A 12,926-nucleotide genomic window follows, 5' to 3' on the forward strand; every position below is an offset into this window, starting at 1 on the left:
GGAGGGACGCTGCGAGTGACGGTGGGAGGGAGTATGTATACATGTCTTTCTTATTGTCACCCCCTCCGGAGGGAAGATAGGCCTACTTAGGTTATAGCTAGGTATTTACGCCTCTGCGCACACAGGTCATTAATAGTCAGTAATGACGGCTGACCTTCCAATTTGAAGATTGAAGAGCTGTTTGTGATCATTCATGTCGGCATTTTGAGACCTGTTTATTAATGCAAGGAGCTTATTGTGATCATTCATGTCGGCATTTTGAGACCTGTTTACTGTTGCAACAAACCGTCACTAAACTGACCGTATGAGAAAGGATTTGATATTTTGGCCACAAGGCCTTTTATTTGTCCCATCTAGAATTACGTACTGCCGCAGCTGACCTTCAATTCCTTCTTCTTCTCATCCTCTTTCCTCATCCTACTACTACTACTACAACACACACGCGCGTTAAAGTTACTTCCCATAAAATGCCGCCACAAGAGAAAAAAAAATCCGTTAAAAAAACAAAAGGAAAACCATAAACTTATTGCCCGGGTTGGATCGTGTTGAGGGAACCCAAATAACGCCACACACCGCTTTCCGGCCGCGCTGGAAGACAACATGGACACGTGAGATGACAGCACAGTGACCGCATTTCTTTGGGGCGTTCTGTCGTCCTCTGCTGCAAGCTGACCATGACAGCCAAGGCCAGTTCCAGGCAAGAATCATTCCTCTTCAAGTATGGACTGTCCATCACTGCTGCGTGCGTGGCAGAAACGGGTAAGACAGTGTTTGGCATGGACTGTTGAATGCTATCATTGAGCTGTTTTTCTGCAACATAAATGTTGGCTTTATCAGTAGTATCGTAGGTCAAACAACTGATTCATGTCAAAATGTTGAGATTAGGCCCAACTCTACATCATTATCGCAAGTCATAGTTTATATTGACAACCGTGAGCAGAAATCAGCTGCAATGGAGAAAAATACGTTGGTCTCTGGTGATGTAGACAGTATAGTAAAGCCACTAATGTAGACAGTATATTAAAGCCACTTAAATTAAGTCTAAGGTGTTGGTTTAAATAATCTTTAATTGTTCAACAATACACATGATTACAATGCAATCAATGACAAAAGAGCATCAACAAGCTTAAAGCTTATACTGTGCTTACAACGTTGCACTTCAATTTTAACATGACGGCTGATGAACCATATCATATCAATATCATATCAATATCAAGGCGTGCAGGCCTGACAAGGCCTTTTGCCCACTTGAAGTGGGGAAGAAAAAGAGAGTCCCCACATATGTCTGATGCATTTTTCAACATTGAGTGCGCAATGCTTGAAAAATCAATAAATATGTAAATGAGTTTTGAATTAAAAAATTTTTTAAATGAATATCAAGATAATTTTTAAATGTATTCACTGTTCCTGCGGAAACAACGTCTTGTGACAAATTGTTCCAAACATTTGTTACTCTGTTAGTAAAGAAATGTGCAAATCTGGAAGTTTTAACTGAAACTTTTAATAGTTTGTAGGAATGGCCTCTGGTGGCACTGTTCTCATTCAATGTAAACAAAGAGTTTATAGTTCTGCTGTCATATAATCCATGTGTCATTTTATACATCTCTATTAAATCACCACACAGTCTTCTATATTCTAAACTAGGTAACTTAAGTGCTTGCAACCTACTTTCATAGTCCATATCAGCAAAGCCAATGATTCTTTTAGTAAATCTTCGTTGAACATTTTCAGCACTGTCTATATGTTTCACTAAACCCGTATTCCAAACAACATTCCCATATTCTAAGACTGGCCTGACTAATGACTTAAATAATGGCACCATTATGTCTTTACTTTTACACTGTATATTTCCAACTAACATTCCGGTCAATCTATTGGCTTTTTTAATGGTTTCATTAACATGAACATCAAAAGAGAGACCAGAGTCAACAATGACTCCAAGATCTCTCTCCGATGAAGTCTCCTGCAAATCCGTACCATTCATATAATATTTATAATGTGGATTATTTCTGCCTACGTGTAAAACTTTACATTTATTGTTATTAAATTTAATTTGCCATCTATCAGTCCAGTGTACTAAATTATCAATACTAACTTGTAATTTCAATCTACCAACATCAGAATCTACTTTCTCATAGATCTTTGTATCATCTGCAAAGATTTTCACAAAACAGTCTAGTCAGGCATGTCATTTATATAATATACAAAGAGTGTGGGCCCCAAGACACTGCCTTGGGGAACACCACTACTCACCTTAACAGGACACGATGACTCAGTCCCTACTGATACATACTGTGCTCTCTCATATAAGAAGTCTTTTATCCATTCCAACAATTTACCACAAATACTGATCCTTGCAATTTAGCAATTAACCTATTATGTGGAACTTTATTGAACGCCTTCTGTAAGTCCAGATAAATTGCATCTATTGGTTTATTGTTTTCAAGTGACTGCATCCAGTCATGTACAGTGTTCAACAACTGAGTCACACAGGATCTACCACTGGTAAAGCCAAACTGATAATCAGACAGTAAGTCGTTATCAATCAAATGTTTATTCAAAGTATCACGTATGAAACCTTCAAAAACTTTACATACAATCGATGTCAAACTTACTGGTCGATAGTTTCCAGGGTCTTGTTTGTTACCTTTCTTAAATATTGGTTTTACTTGTGCTACTTTCCACGCCTGTGGGATCTTACCATGTGATACAGTCTTAACAAACAGAATCTTTAAGGGAATAGCTAAACTATTATGTAATTCTTTTAGCATAAGGGTGTATTCCATCAGGACCAGTGGCTTTATTTACCTTTAACTGTGAAAGTTTGTCACTAATAATCTTTTCTGAAACTTCAACATAATCTGTTGAAGCCTTGCATTCTGACTCAAAAGAAGGAACATTGGTGACATCTTCCACTGTGAAAACACCAGAGAAAAACAAATTTAGGACCTCAGCCTTTTCTTTGTCATTGTTAGTTAAAGTTCCACCAGGTGTGCTTAAGTTCGGAATAATCTCCTTTGGTTTAGTTTGTGATGCAATATAATTAAACAGTCTCTTTGGGTCACTTTTAATGTTCTTTGCAATAGACATCTCTTTTTCCTTGGTAGCTTTTCGTAATGCCCTCTTAACCTGATTTCGAGCACGTGCATAAGCATTATAATTTTCAGTCATCCTGTACTTCTTATACCATCTGAAGGTCTTTCTTTTCAATCGTATCTTTTCCAAAACAGAAAGTGGGACAGTCTTTTTGTAACTTTTGTTTCCAGTCCAAAACTCTTTAGATGGTACATACTTATCTTGTAATTCCTTCAATTTATCAGTAATGCAAGACCAACACTCATCCACAGATTTGAGTTCCAAAGTCTCTTTCCAATTAATGTCATCCATTGCATGCCTCATTGTCTCATAATCACCTCTATCATAAAAATAGCGTCTGCCTTTTGACGTATCAGGTAGTGGAATACCAGTATCAACTTCAAAAGTAATACTAGAGTGGTGACTTTTACCTATAGGGGGATAATATAAAACATTATAAACCAAGTTATCTCTGTTTGCTAAAACTAAATCCAAAATATTTGCTGTTTGATTACCATGAAAATGTGTTGATTAACTGTATCAAATAACATTCATAAACAGTAAGTAATGAAATAATGAAATAAAACAAATAAACAAATAATAAATACTATAGTAAAATAATGCTATTATCAATATTAACATGAGATTAAATTTATTGTCACCAGAGGAATATCGGCCTGATAGAAGAAAAAAAGAAAAGAAAGAAATTTAGAAGAATGGTGGGTAAGGTGGTGGGGGAGGGGGAACAGAGGGGAGAGGAGAAATTCTGACAGATCATTAGCCAATCCATTCAACTTTGAATACTTGGTCAGTCAAATAAATCCAACACATATTTTACGAATAGAATCATGTGGTACCCGTTCTTCACAATACTTTCTAAGTTAAAATCTATTTGAATCAGAGATAAACTGGTGAACAGTTTGAAATATGAACATATTTGTATGATTTAAGGCCTAAGGTGTTAATGTTCAAAGTTGAGTGTTATTTTTTAAAATAAAATTTAAAAAATTAAAAAAAACAAGGGGAAGGTGGGGTTGTGTGGTGAGTTTAAGGAAACAGGATAGATGGAGGGTTGAACTGAAGATGAGTCAAAATAATCTATTATATATATATATATATATATATATATATATATATATATACAATTACAGATTATGAGCTTTTTAAAAAAAAAAAAAAAAAGAAGTGGTCAGTTGAACAAGGGAATGTGTTGTAATGGGAATAATGTATGGTTTTATCTGATTCTGTCTGAAAGAAAGAAAAAAAGAAAGAAAACTTCTTTTCTTTTTTTGCTCTTTTAAGTAAGGTGTGGTACACACTGGGGTGAAATTTAAAACATTTTCTTACTTCAAAGAGCAAAGAAAAAAATTTCTCTTTAGATTATGATGTATCACCTGTCATATTGTATCAACTGTCATTCATATTTGTATTGTATCAACTGTCAAATTGACCATTAATTGTTTATTATTTCTATGTTTTTGTGTAAAGAATTAACTATCTTTGGTTTTCTGTAATAGGTGAAATGATGTATGCAGTAATTTTAAGTTGTTCATGTATTTTTGTGAATGGCTTAAGGTGTGAGTATACAATGATAATTTTAGTATAAACATATTGATCTTGGTTTTTTTCTTCCCTTGTAACACCCACCCCAAACTTTCAGCCAAACTTCATGTTCCATAGGGGTGGACATATAGTATACATGATGCTTTCCTGTGTGCAGCTAGAGAATGCTATATTTTATGTATTGTTTTGTTGTTGGTTTTTTATATAGTTTCTACATTGACAGCTAGTCCCTTTTTGCCACAATACAATTCCACAGATTTTTGTAATATTAGAAACTAAACAACTTAATATTGTGGGATTTAAAAAAAAAAACTGTGTAAAGCAAAGATGTGGATTTAAAACATTTGTGGGCAACTCACTATAATTCATTAATTGTCAGGTTTTTAGGCTTCACACAACAGATGTGGATTTAAAATATTTGTGGGCAACCATTATAACTGTCATGCTTTTATGCTGTCACACAACAAACATTCTGCTTATGGTGTGTTTGTTTTTCATTTACATTTTCTTCGGATATCTCAAGTAAATATGAGTATAGTAGGAAGAAGGAATCTACCTTTGATAGAACCTGGGAGAGATGTCAGCATGAAGGACACCCAGACTGCCATGTGGGAGAGGTGTCAGCATGAAGGACACCCAGACTGCCATGTGGGAGAGGTGTCAGCATGAAGGACACCCAGACTGCCATGTGGGAGAGGTGTCAGCATGAAGGAGACACCCAGACTGCCATGTGGGAGAGGTGTCAGCATGAAGGAGACACCCAGACTGCCATGTGGGAGAGGTGTCAGCATGAAGGAGACACCCAGACTGCCATGTGGGAGAGGAGAGGTGTCAGCATGAAGGAGACACCCAGACTGCCATGTGGGAGAGGTGTCAGCATGAAGGACACCCAGACTGCCATGTGGGAGAGGTGTCAGCATGAAGGAGACACCCAGACTGCCATGTGGGAGAGGTGTCAGCATGAAGGACACCCAGACTGCCATGTGGGAGAGGTGTCAGCATGAAGGAGACACCCAGACTGCCATGTGGGAGAGGTGTCAGCATGAAGGACACCCAGACTGCCATGTGGGAGAGGTGTCAGCATGAAGGAGACACCCAGACTGCCATGTGGGAGAGGTGTCAGCATGAAGGACACCCAGACTGCCATGTGGGAGAGGAGAGGTGTCAGCATGAAGGAGACACCCAGACTGCCATGTGGGAGAGGTGTCAGCATGAAGGACACCCAGACTGCCATGTGGGAGAGGTGTCAGCATGAAGGAGACACCCAGACTGCCATGTGGGAGAGGTGTCAGCATGAAGGAGACACCCAGACTGCCATGTGGGAGAGGTGTCAGCATGAAGGAGACAGACTGCCATGTGGGAGAGGTGTCAGCATGAAGGACACGCAGACTGCCATGTGGGAGAGGTGTCAGCATGAAGGACACGCAGACTGCCATGTGGGAGAGGTGTCAGCATGAAGGACACGCAGACTGCCATGTGAGAGAGGTGTCAGCATGAAGGACACCCAGACTGCCATGTGGGAGAGGTGTCAGCATGAAGGAGACAGACTGCCATGTGGGAGAGGAGAGGTGTCAGCATGAAGGAGACACCCAGACTGCCATGTGGAAGAGGTGTCAGCATGAAGGACACCTAGACTGCCATGTGGGAGAGGTGTCAGCATGAAGGAGACAGACTGCCATGTGGGAGAGGAGAGGTGTCAGCATGAAGGAGACACCCAGACTGCCATGTGGGAGGGGTGTCAGCATGAAGGACACCCAGACTGCCATGTGGGAGAGGTTTCAGCATGAAGGACACCCAGACTGCCATGTGGGAGAGGTGTCAGCATGAAGGACACCCAGACTGCCATGTGGGAGAGGTGTCAGCATGAAGGACACCCAGACTGCCATGTGGGAGAGGTGTCAGCATGAAGGAGACAGACTGCCATGTGGGAGAGGTGTCAGCATGAAGGAGACACCCAGACTGCCATGTGGGAGAGGTGTCAGCATGAAGGACACCCAGACTGCCATGTGGGAGAGGTGTCAGCATGAAGGAGACACCCAGACTGCCATGTGGGAGAGGTGTCAGCATGAAGGACACCCAGACTGCCATGTGGGGGAGGTGTCAGCATGAAGGAGACACCCAGACTGCCATGTGGGAGAGGTGTCAGCATGAAGGAGACACCCAGACTGCCATGTGGGAGAGGTGTCAGCATGAAGGACACCCAGACTGCCATGTGGGGGAGGTGTCAGCATGAAGGAGACACCCAGACTGCCATGTGGGAGAGGTGTCAGCATGAAGGACACGCAGACTGCCATGTGGGAGAGGTGTCAGCATGAATGTTAACAAATAATGAGGCCAGGAGATGAAATGATTAACAAATAGTAAAGAGTGGTAACTCTCTCCATTCACAAGGTACACAGCTTCAAGTCAGTGCTGCTCATGCTACCGATTCAGCCAGCACACAGGTAAATAAAAGGTACATTGGAACAAACCCAGACACTTCCTCAAAAAAAGGAAACGCTGGGCCTGTCCTTATACCGATCATTTGACATGTGCACACAGCAGCAAAGACACAAGAAATGTGCAAACACAAACTAGCTTTTATTCAAGACTGGCATAGCCTCTTTAATCCTGAACAAGCCACACAGAACACATGGACAATACAGAACAAACACATGGTTGCTTCAGTGGTTTTTCAACTGGAAATTAACAAATAATGTGGCCAGGAGATGAAATGATTAACAAATAGTAAAGAGTGGTAACTCTCTCCATTCACAATTGGTAGCATAAGAAGCGCTGACTTGAAGTTATGTACCTTGTGAATGGATCTTACAGGTCAGGATGTCAGTGAAGGGCTGTCACTTTGGAGAGATCAGACAGATCTTACAGGTCAGGATGTCAGTGAAGGGCTGTCACCGTGCTGAGATCAGACAGATCTTACAGGTCAGGATGTCAGGGAAGGGCTGTCACCGTGCTGAGATCAGACAGATCTTACAGGTCAGGATGTCAGGGAAGGGCTGTCACCGTGCTGAGATCAGACTGAAGTAAAGCAGTAAAAGATCAGTCAGTGTTCTTTATTTGACTTCTTCCTTTTGGGATTACATTGTCAGTCACTGAGTCAGTGTTCTTTATTTGACTTCTTCCTTTTGGGATTACATTGTCAGTCACTGAGTCAGTGTTCTTTGTTTGACTTCTTCCTTTTGGGATTACATTGTCAGTCACTGAGTCAGTGTTCTTTGTTTGACTTCTTCCTTTTGGGATTACATTGTCAGTCACTGAGTCAGTGTTCTTTATTTGACTTCTTCCTTTTGGGATTACATTGTCAGTCACTGAGTCAGTGTTCTTTGTTTGACTTCTTCCTTTTGGGATTACATTGTCAGTCAGTGTTCTTTGTTTGACTTCTTCCTTTTGGGATTACATTGTCAGTCGACTTTCATTGTTTGACTTCTTCCTTTTGGGATTACATTGTCAGTCAGTGTTCTTTGTTTGACTTCTTCTATTTTACTTTATTTTTTATTAATGTATTTATTTATTTATTTATTTATTTTTGTGTGTGTCTGATATCACTCTTAGCGAACAGTCATATCACTCTTAGTGAACAGTCATATCACTCTTAGTGAACAGGTGTAAAATTGATTAACATCATCATACATTCACACGTGTGTGTGCATGGAGACAGACCAGATTAGAACAAATTCTTTGTATTTGAGAATAACAGATAAGCACTGGTTGTTGGTTTTTTTTAAGTCTAAAAAAAATCCAGTTCTTGACCTGAATAGCATCTATACGGCGCAGCACTAGATGATAAAGGTAGAAGACTAGATTCTTTATTTTCCAAGATTATACAAGAGATAAGCACTGGTATACTTCTGTTTGCATCCAGACCTTGAACTGAATACCATGTGCACTATGCAGTGCTACATGATAAAGGCTGGGAATAACACACACACACACACACACACACACACACACACACACACAGTGGAGCAGTGAATTCATCTTTACCCAGGCTTTGACACCCTATAACAGACATTGGAGCAGTGAATTCATCTTTACCCAGGCTTTGACACCCTATAACAGACATTGGAGCAGTGAATTCATCTTTACCCAGGCTTTGACACCCTATAACAGACATTGGAGCAGTGAATTCATCTTTACCCAGGCTTTGACACTCTGTGACAGACATTGGAGCAGCGCATTCATCTTTACCCAGGCTTTGACACTCTGTGACAGACATTGGAGCAGTGAATTCATCTTTTCCCAGGCTTTGACACTCTAAAACAGACATTGGAGCAGCGCATTCATCTTTACCCAGGCTTTGACACTCTAAAACAGACATTGAAGAATCAGCTGAACAATTCTCCAGTGTTCCACACCATTGACTCTTTACAGAGTTAAGGAAGACGAAGAAAAAGAAAAAGAGCGTCCGACATTTGAGCTAGCAGATTTTGTTACTTGCAATTGAAAGATCATTTGTGTTTCAGTGACAAATATCAGATTCTGGGGGAACATGTTTGTGTTTCAGTGACATCCCTCAGATGTAGGGGGAACATGTTTGTGTTTCAGTGACATCCCTTAGATTAAGGGGGAACATGTTTGCGTTTCAGTGACCGACCTCAGATTAAGGGGGAACATGTTTGTGTTTCAGTGACATCCCTTAGATTAAGGGGGAACATGTTTGTGTTTCAGTGACCTACCTCAGATTAAGGGGGAACATGTTTGTGTTTCAGTGACCTACCTCAGATTCAGGGGGAACATGTTTGTGTTTCAGTGACATACCTTAGATTCTGGGGGAACATGTTTGTGTTTCAGTGACCTACCTCAGATTCAGGGAGAACATGTTTGTGTTTCAGTGACATCCCTTAGATTAAGGGGGAACATGTTTGCGTTTCAGTGACATACCTCAGATTCAGGGGGAACATGTTTGTGTTTCAGTGACATACCTCAGATTCAGGGAGAACATGTTTGTGTTTCAGTGACATACCTCAGATTCAGGGGGAACATGTTTGTGTTTCAGTGACCTACCTCAGATTCAGGGGAACATGTTTGTGTTTCAGTGACCTACCTCAGATTCAGGGGGAACATGTTTTGTGTTTCAATGACATACCTCAGATTCAGGGAGAACATGTTTGTGTTTCAGTGACCTACTCAGATTCAGGGGGAACATGTTTGTGTTTCAGTGACATCCCTCAGATTCAGGGGGAACATGTTTGTGTTTCAGTGACCTACCTCAGATTCAGGGGGAACATGTTTGTTTTAGTGACATACCTCAGATTCAGGGGGATCATTTTTGTTTTAGTGACATACCCGCTGGACCTGACCAAGACACGCCTGCAGATTCAGGGGGAACACCTACACAGGGCGGCACCTGAACATGGAGGGGTGGGGGTGAAGACGACGGTACCTCATCGTGGGATGTTGGCCACGGCCGTTGGCATTGGTAATACACTATCAGTTTGTGTGTGTTGGTATTGGTAATACTTTATCAGTTTGTGTGTGTTGGTGTTGGTAATACACTATCAGTTTGTGTGTGTTGGTATTGGTAATACACTATCAGTTTGTGTGTGTTGGTATTGGTAATACTTTATCAGTTTGTGTGTGTTGGTGTTGGTAATACACTATCAGTTTGTGTGTGTTGGTATTGGTAATACTTTATCAGTTTGTGTGTGTTGGTGTTGGTAATACACTATCAGTTTGTGTGTGTGGTGTTGGTAATACACTATCAGTTTGTGTGTGTTGGTATTGGTAATACTTTATCAGTTTGTGTGTGTTGGTGTTGGTAATACACTATCAGTTTGTGTGTGTGGTGTTGGTAATACACTATCAGTTTGTGTGTGTGTGGTGTTGGTAATACACTATCAGTTTGTGTGTGTGGTGTTGGTAATACACTATCAGTTTGTGTGTGTGGTGTTGGTAATACACTATCAGTTTGTGTGTGTGGTGTTGGTAATACACTATCAGTTTGTGTGTGTTGGTATTGGTAATACTTTATCAGTTTGTGTGTGTTGGTGTTGGTAATACACTATCAGTTTCTTGTGTGTTGGTATTGGTAATACTTTATCAGTTTGTGTGTGTTGGTGTTGGTAATACACTATCAGTTTGTGTGTGTGGTGTTGGTAATACACTATCAGTTTGTGTGTGTGTGGTGTTGGTAATACACTATCAGTTTGTGTGTGTTGGTATTGGTAATACACTATCAGTTTGTGTGTGTTGGTATTGGTAATACACTATCAGTTTGTGTGTGTGTGGTGTTGGTAATACACTATCAGTTTGTGTGTGTGGTGTTGGTAATACACTATCAGTTTGTGTGTGTGGTGTTGGTAATACACTATCAGTTTGTGTGTGTGGTGTTGGTAATACACTATCAGTTTGTGTGGTGTTGGTAATACACTATCAGTTTGTGTGTGTGTGGTGTTGGTAATACACTATCAGTTTGTGTGTGTGGTGTTGGTAATACACTATCAGTTTGTGTGTGTGGTGTTGGTAATACACTATCAGTTTGTGTGTGTGGTGTTGGTAATACACTATCAGTTTGTGTGGTGTTGGTAATACACTATCAGTTTGTGTGTGTGGTGTTGGTAATACACTATCAGTTTGTGTGTGTGTGGTGTTGGTAATACACTATCATTTTGTGTGTGTGGTGTTGGTAATACACTATCAGTTTGTGTGTGTGGTGTTGGTAATACACTATCATTTTGTGTGTGTGGTGTTGGTAATACTCTATCAGTTTGTGTGTGTGGTGTTGGTAATACTCTATCAGTTTGTGTGTGTGGTGTTGGTAATACACTATCAGTTTGTGTGTGTGGTGTTGGTAATACACTATCAGTTTGTGTGTGTGGTGTTGGTAATACTCTATCAGTTTGTGTGTGTGTGGTGTTGGTAATACACTATCAGTTTGTGTGTGTGGTGTTGGTAATACTCTATCAGTTTGTGTGTGTGTGGTGTTGGTAATACACTATCAGTTTCTGTGTGTGTGGTGTTGGTAATACACTATCAGTTTGTGTGTGTGGTGTTGGTAATACACTATCAGTTTCTGTGTGTGTGGTGTTGGTAATACACTATCAGTTTCTGTGTGTGGTATTGGTAATACACTATCAGTTTGTGTGTGTGGTGTTGGTAATACTCTATCAGTTTCTGTGTGTTGGCATTGGTAATACACTATCATTTTGTGTGTGTTAGCATTGGTAATACACTATCAGTTTGTGTGTGTGGTGTTGGTAATACACTATCAGTTTGTGTGTGTGGTGTTGGTAATACACTATCAGTTTGTGTGTGTGGTGTTGGTAATACACTATCACTTTGTGTGTGTGGTGTTGGTAATACACTATCAGTTTGTGTGTGTTGGCATTGGTAATACACTATCATTTTGTGTGTGTGGTGTTGGTAATACACTATCAGTTTGTGTGTGTGGTGTTGGTAATACACTATCAGTTTGTGTGTGTTGGCATTGGTAATACACTATCATTTTGTGTGTGTGGTGTTGGTAATACACTATCAGTTTGTGTGTGTGGTGTTGGTAATACTCTATCAGTTTGTGTGTGTGGTGTTGGTAATACACTATCAGTTTGTGTGTGTGGTGTTGGTAATACACTATCAGTTTGTGTGTGTGTGGTGTTGGTAATACACTATCAGTTTGTGTGTGTGGTGTTGGTAATACTCTATCAGTTTGTGTGTGTGGTGTTGGTAATACACTATCAGTTTGTGTGTTGGTGTTGGTAATACTCTATCAGTTTGTGTGTGTTGGTGTTGGTAATACTCTATCAGTTTGTGTGTTGGTGTTGGTAATACTCTATCAGTTTGTGTGTTGGTGTTGGTAATACACTATCAGTTTGTGTGTTGGTGTTGGTAATACACCATTGGTTTGTGTGCTGGTGTTGGTAATACACCATTGGTTTGTGTGTTGGTGTTGGTAATACACCTTTGGTTTGTGTGCTGGTGTTGGTAATACACCATTGGTTTGTGTGTTGGTGTTGGTAATACACCATTGGTTTGTGTGTTGGTGTTGGTAATACACCATTGGTTTGTGTGCTGGTGTTGGTAATACACTATCAGTTTGTGTGTGTGGTGTTGGTAATACACTATCATTTTGTGTGTGTTGGTGTTGGTAATACACTATCAGTTTGTGTGTGTGGTGTTGGTAATACACTATCAGTTTGTGTGTTGGTGTTGGTAATACACTATCAGTTTGTGTGTGTGGTGTTGGTAATACACTATCAGTTTGTGTGTGTGGTATTGGTAATACACTATCAGTTTCTGTTTTTTGGTATTGGTAATACTCTATCAGTTTGTGTGTGTTGGCATTGCTCTGT

General features: G+C 40.3%; 1 protein-coding gene across 2 annotated transcripts in view; it reads left to right on the forward strand.

The window, feature by feature from the left end:
- The first annotated feature begins 588 nt into the window (after positions 1–588).
- Positions 589–12,926, forward strand: part of LOC143293091 (mitochondrial uncoupling protein 4-like) — a 46,684-nt gene continuing 34,346 nt past the window's right edge. For both annotated transcript variants that reach the window (XM_076603998.1, XM_076603999.1), the window contains exons 1-2: positions 589–759; positions 9,917–10,057. In XM_076603998.1, coding sequence (XP_076460113.1) covers positions 675–759; positions 9,917–10,057 — 226 coding nt within the window. In that variant the 5' untranslated portion in view covers positions 589–674. The remainder of the gene's footprint in view (positions 760–9,916; positions 10,058–12,926) is intronic.

Source organism: Babylonia areolata, chromosome 18 (genome assembly GCF_041734735.1).
Source record: "Babylonia areolata isolate BAREFJ2019XMU chromosome 18, ASM4173473v1, whole genome shotgun sequence".
Taxonomy (NCBI): domain Eukaryota; kingdom Metazoa; phylum Mollusca; class Gastropoda; order Neogastropoda; family Buccinidae; genus Babylonia; species Babylonia areolata.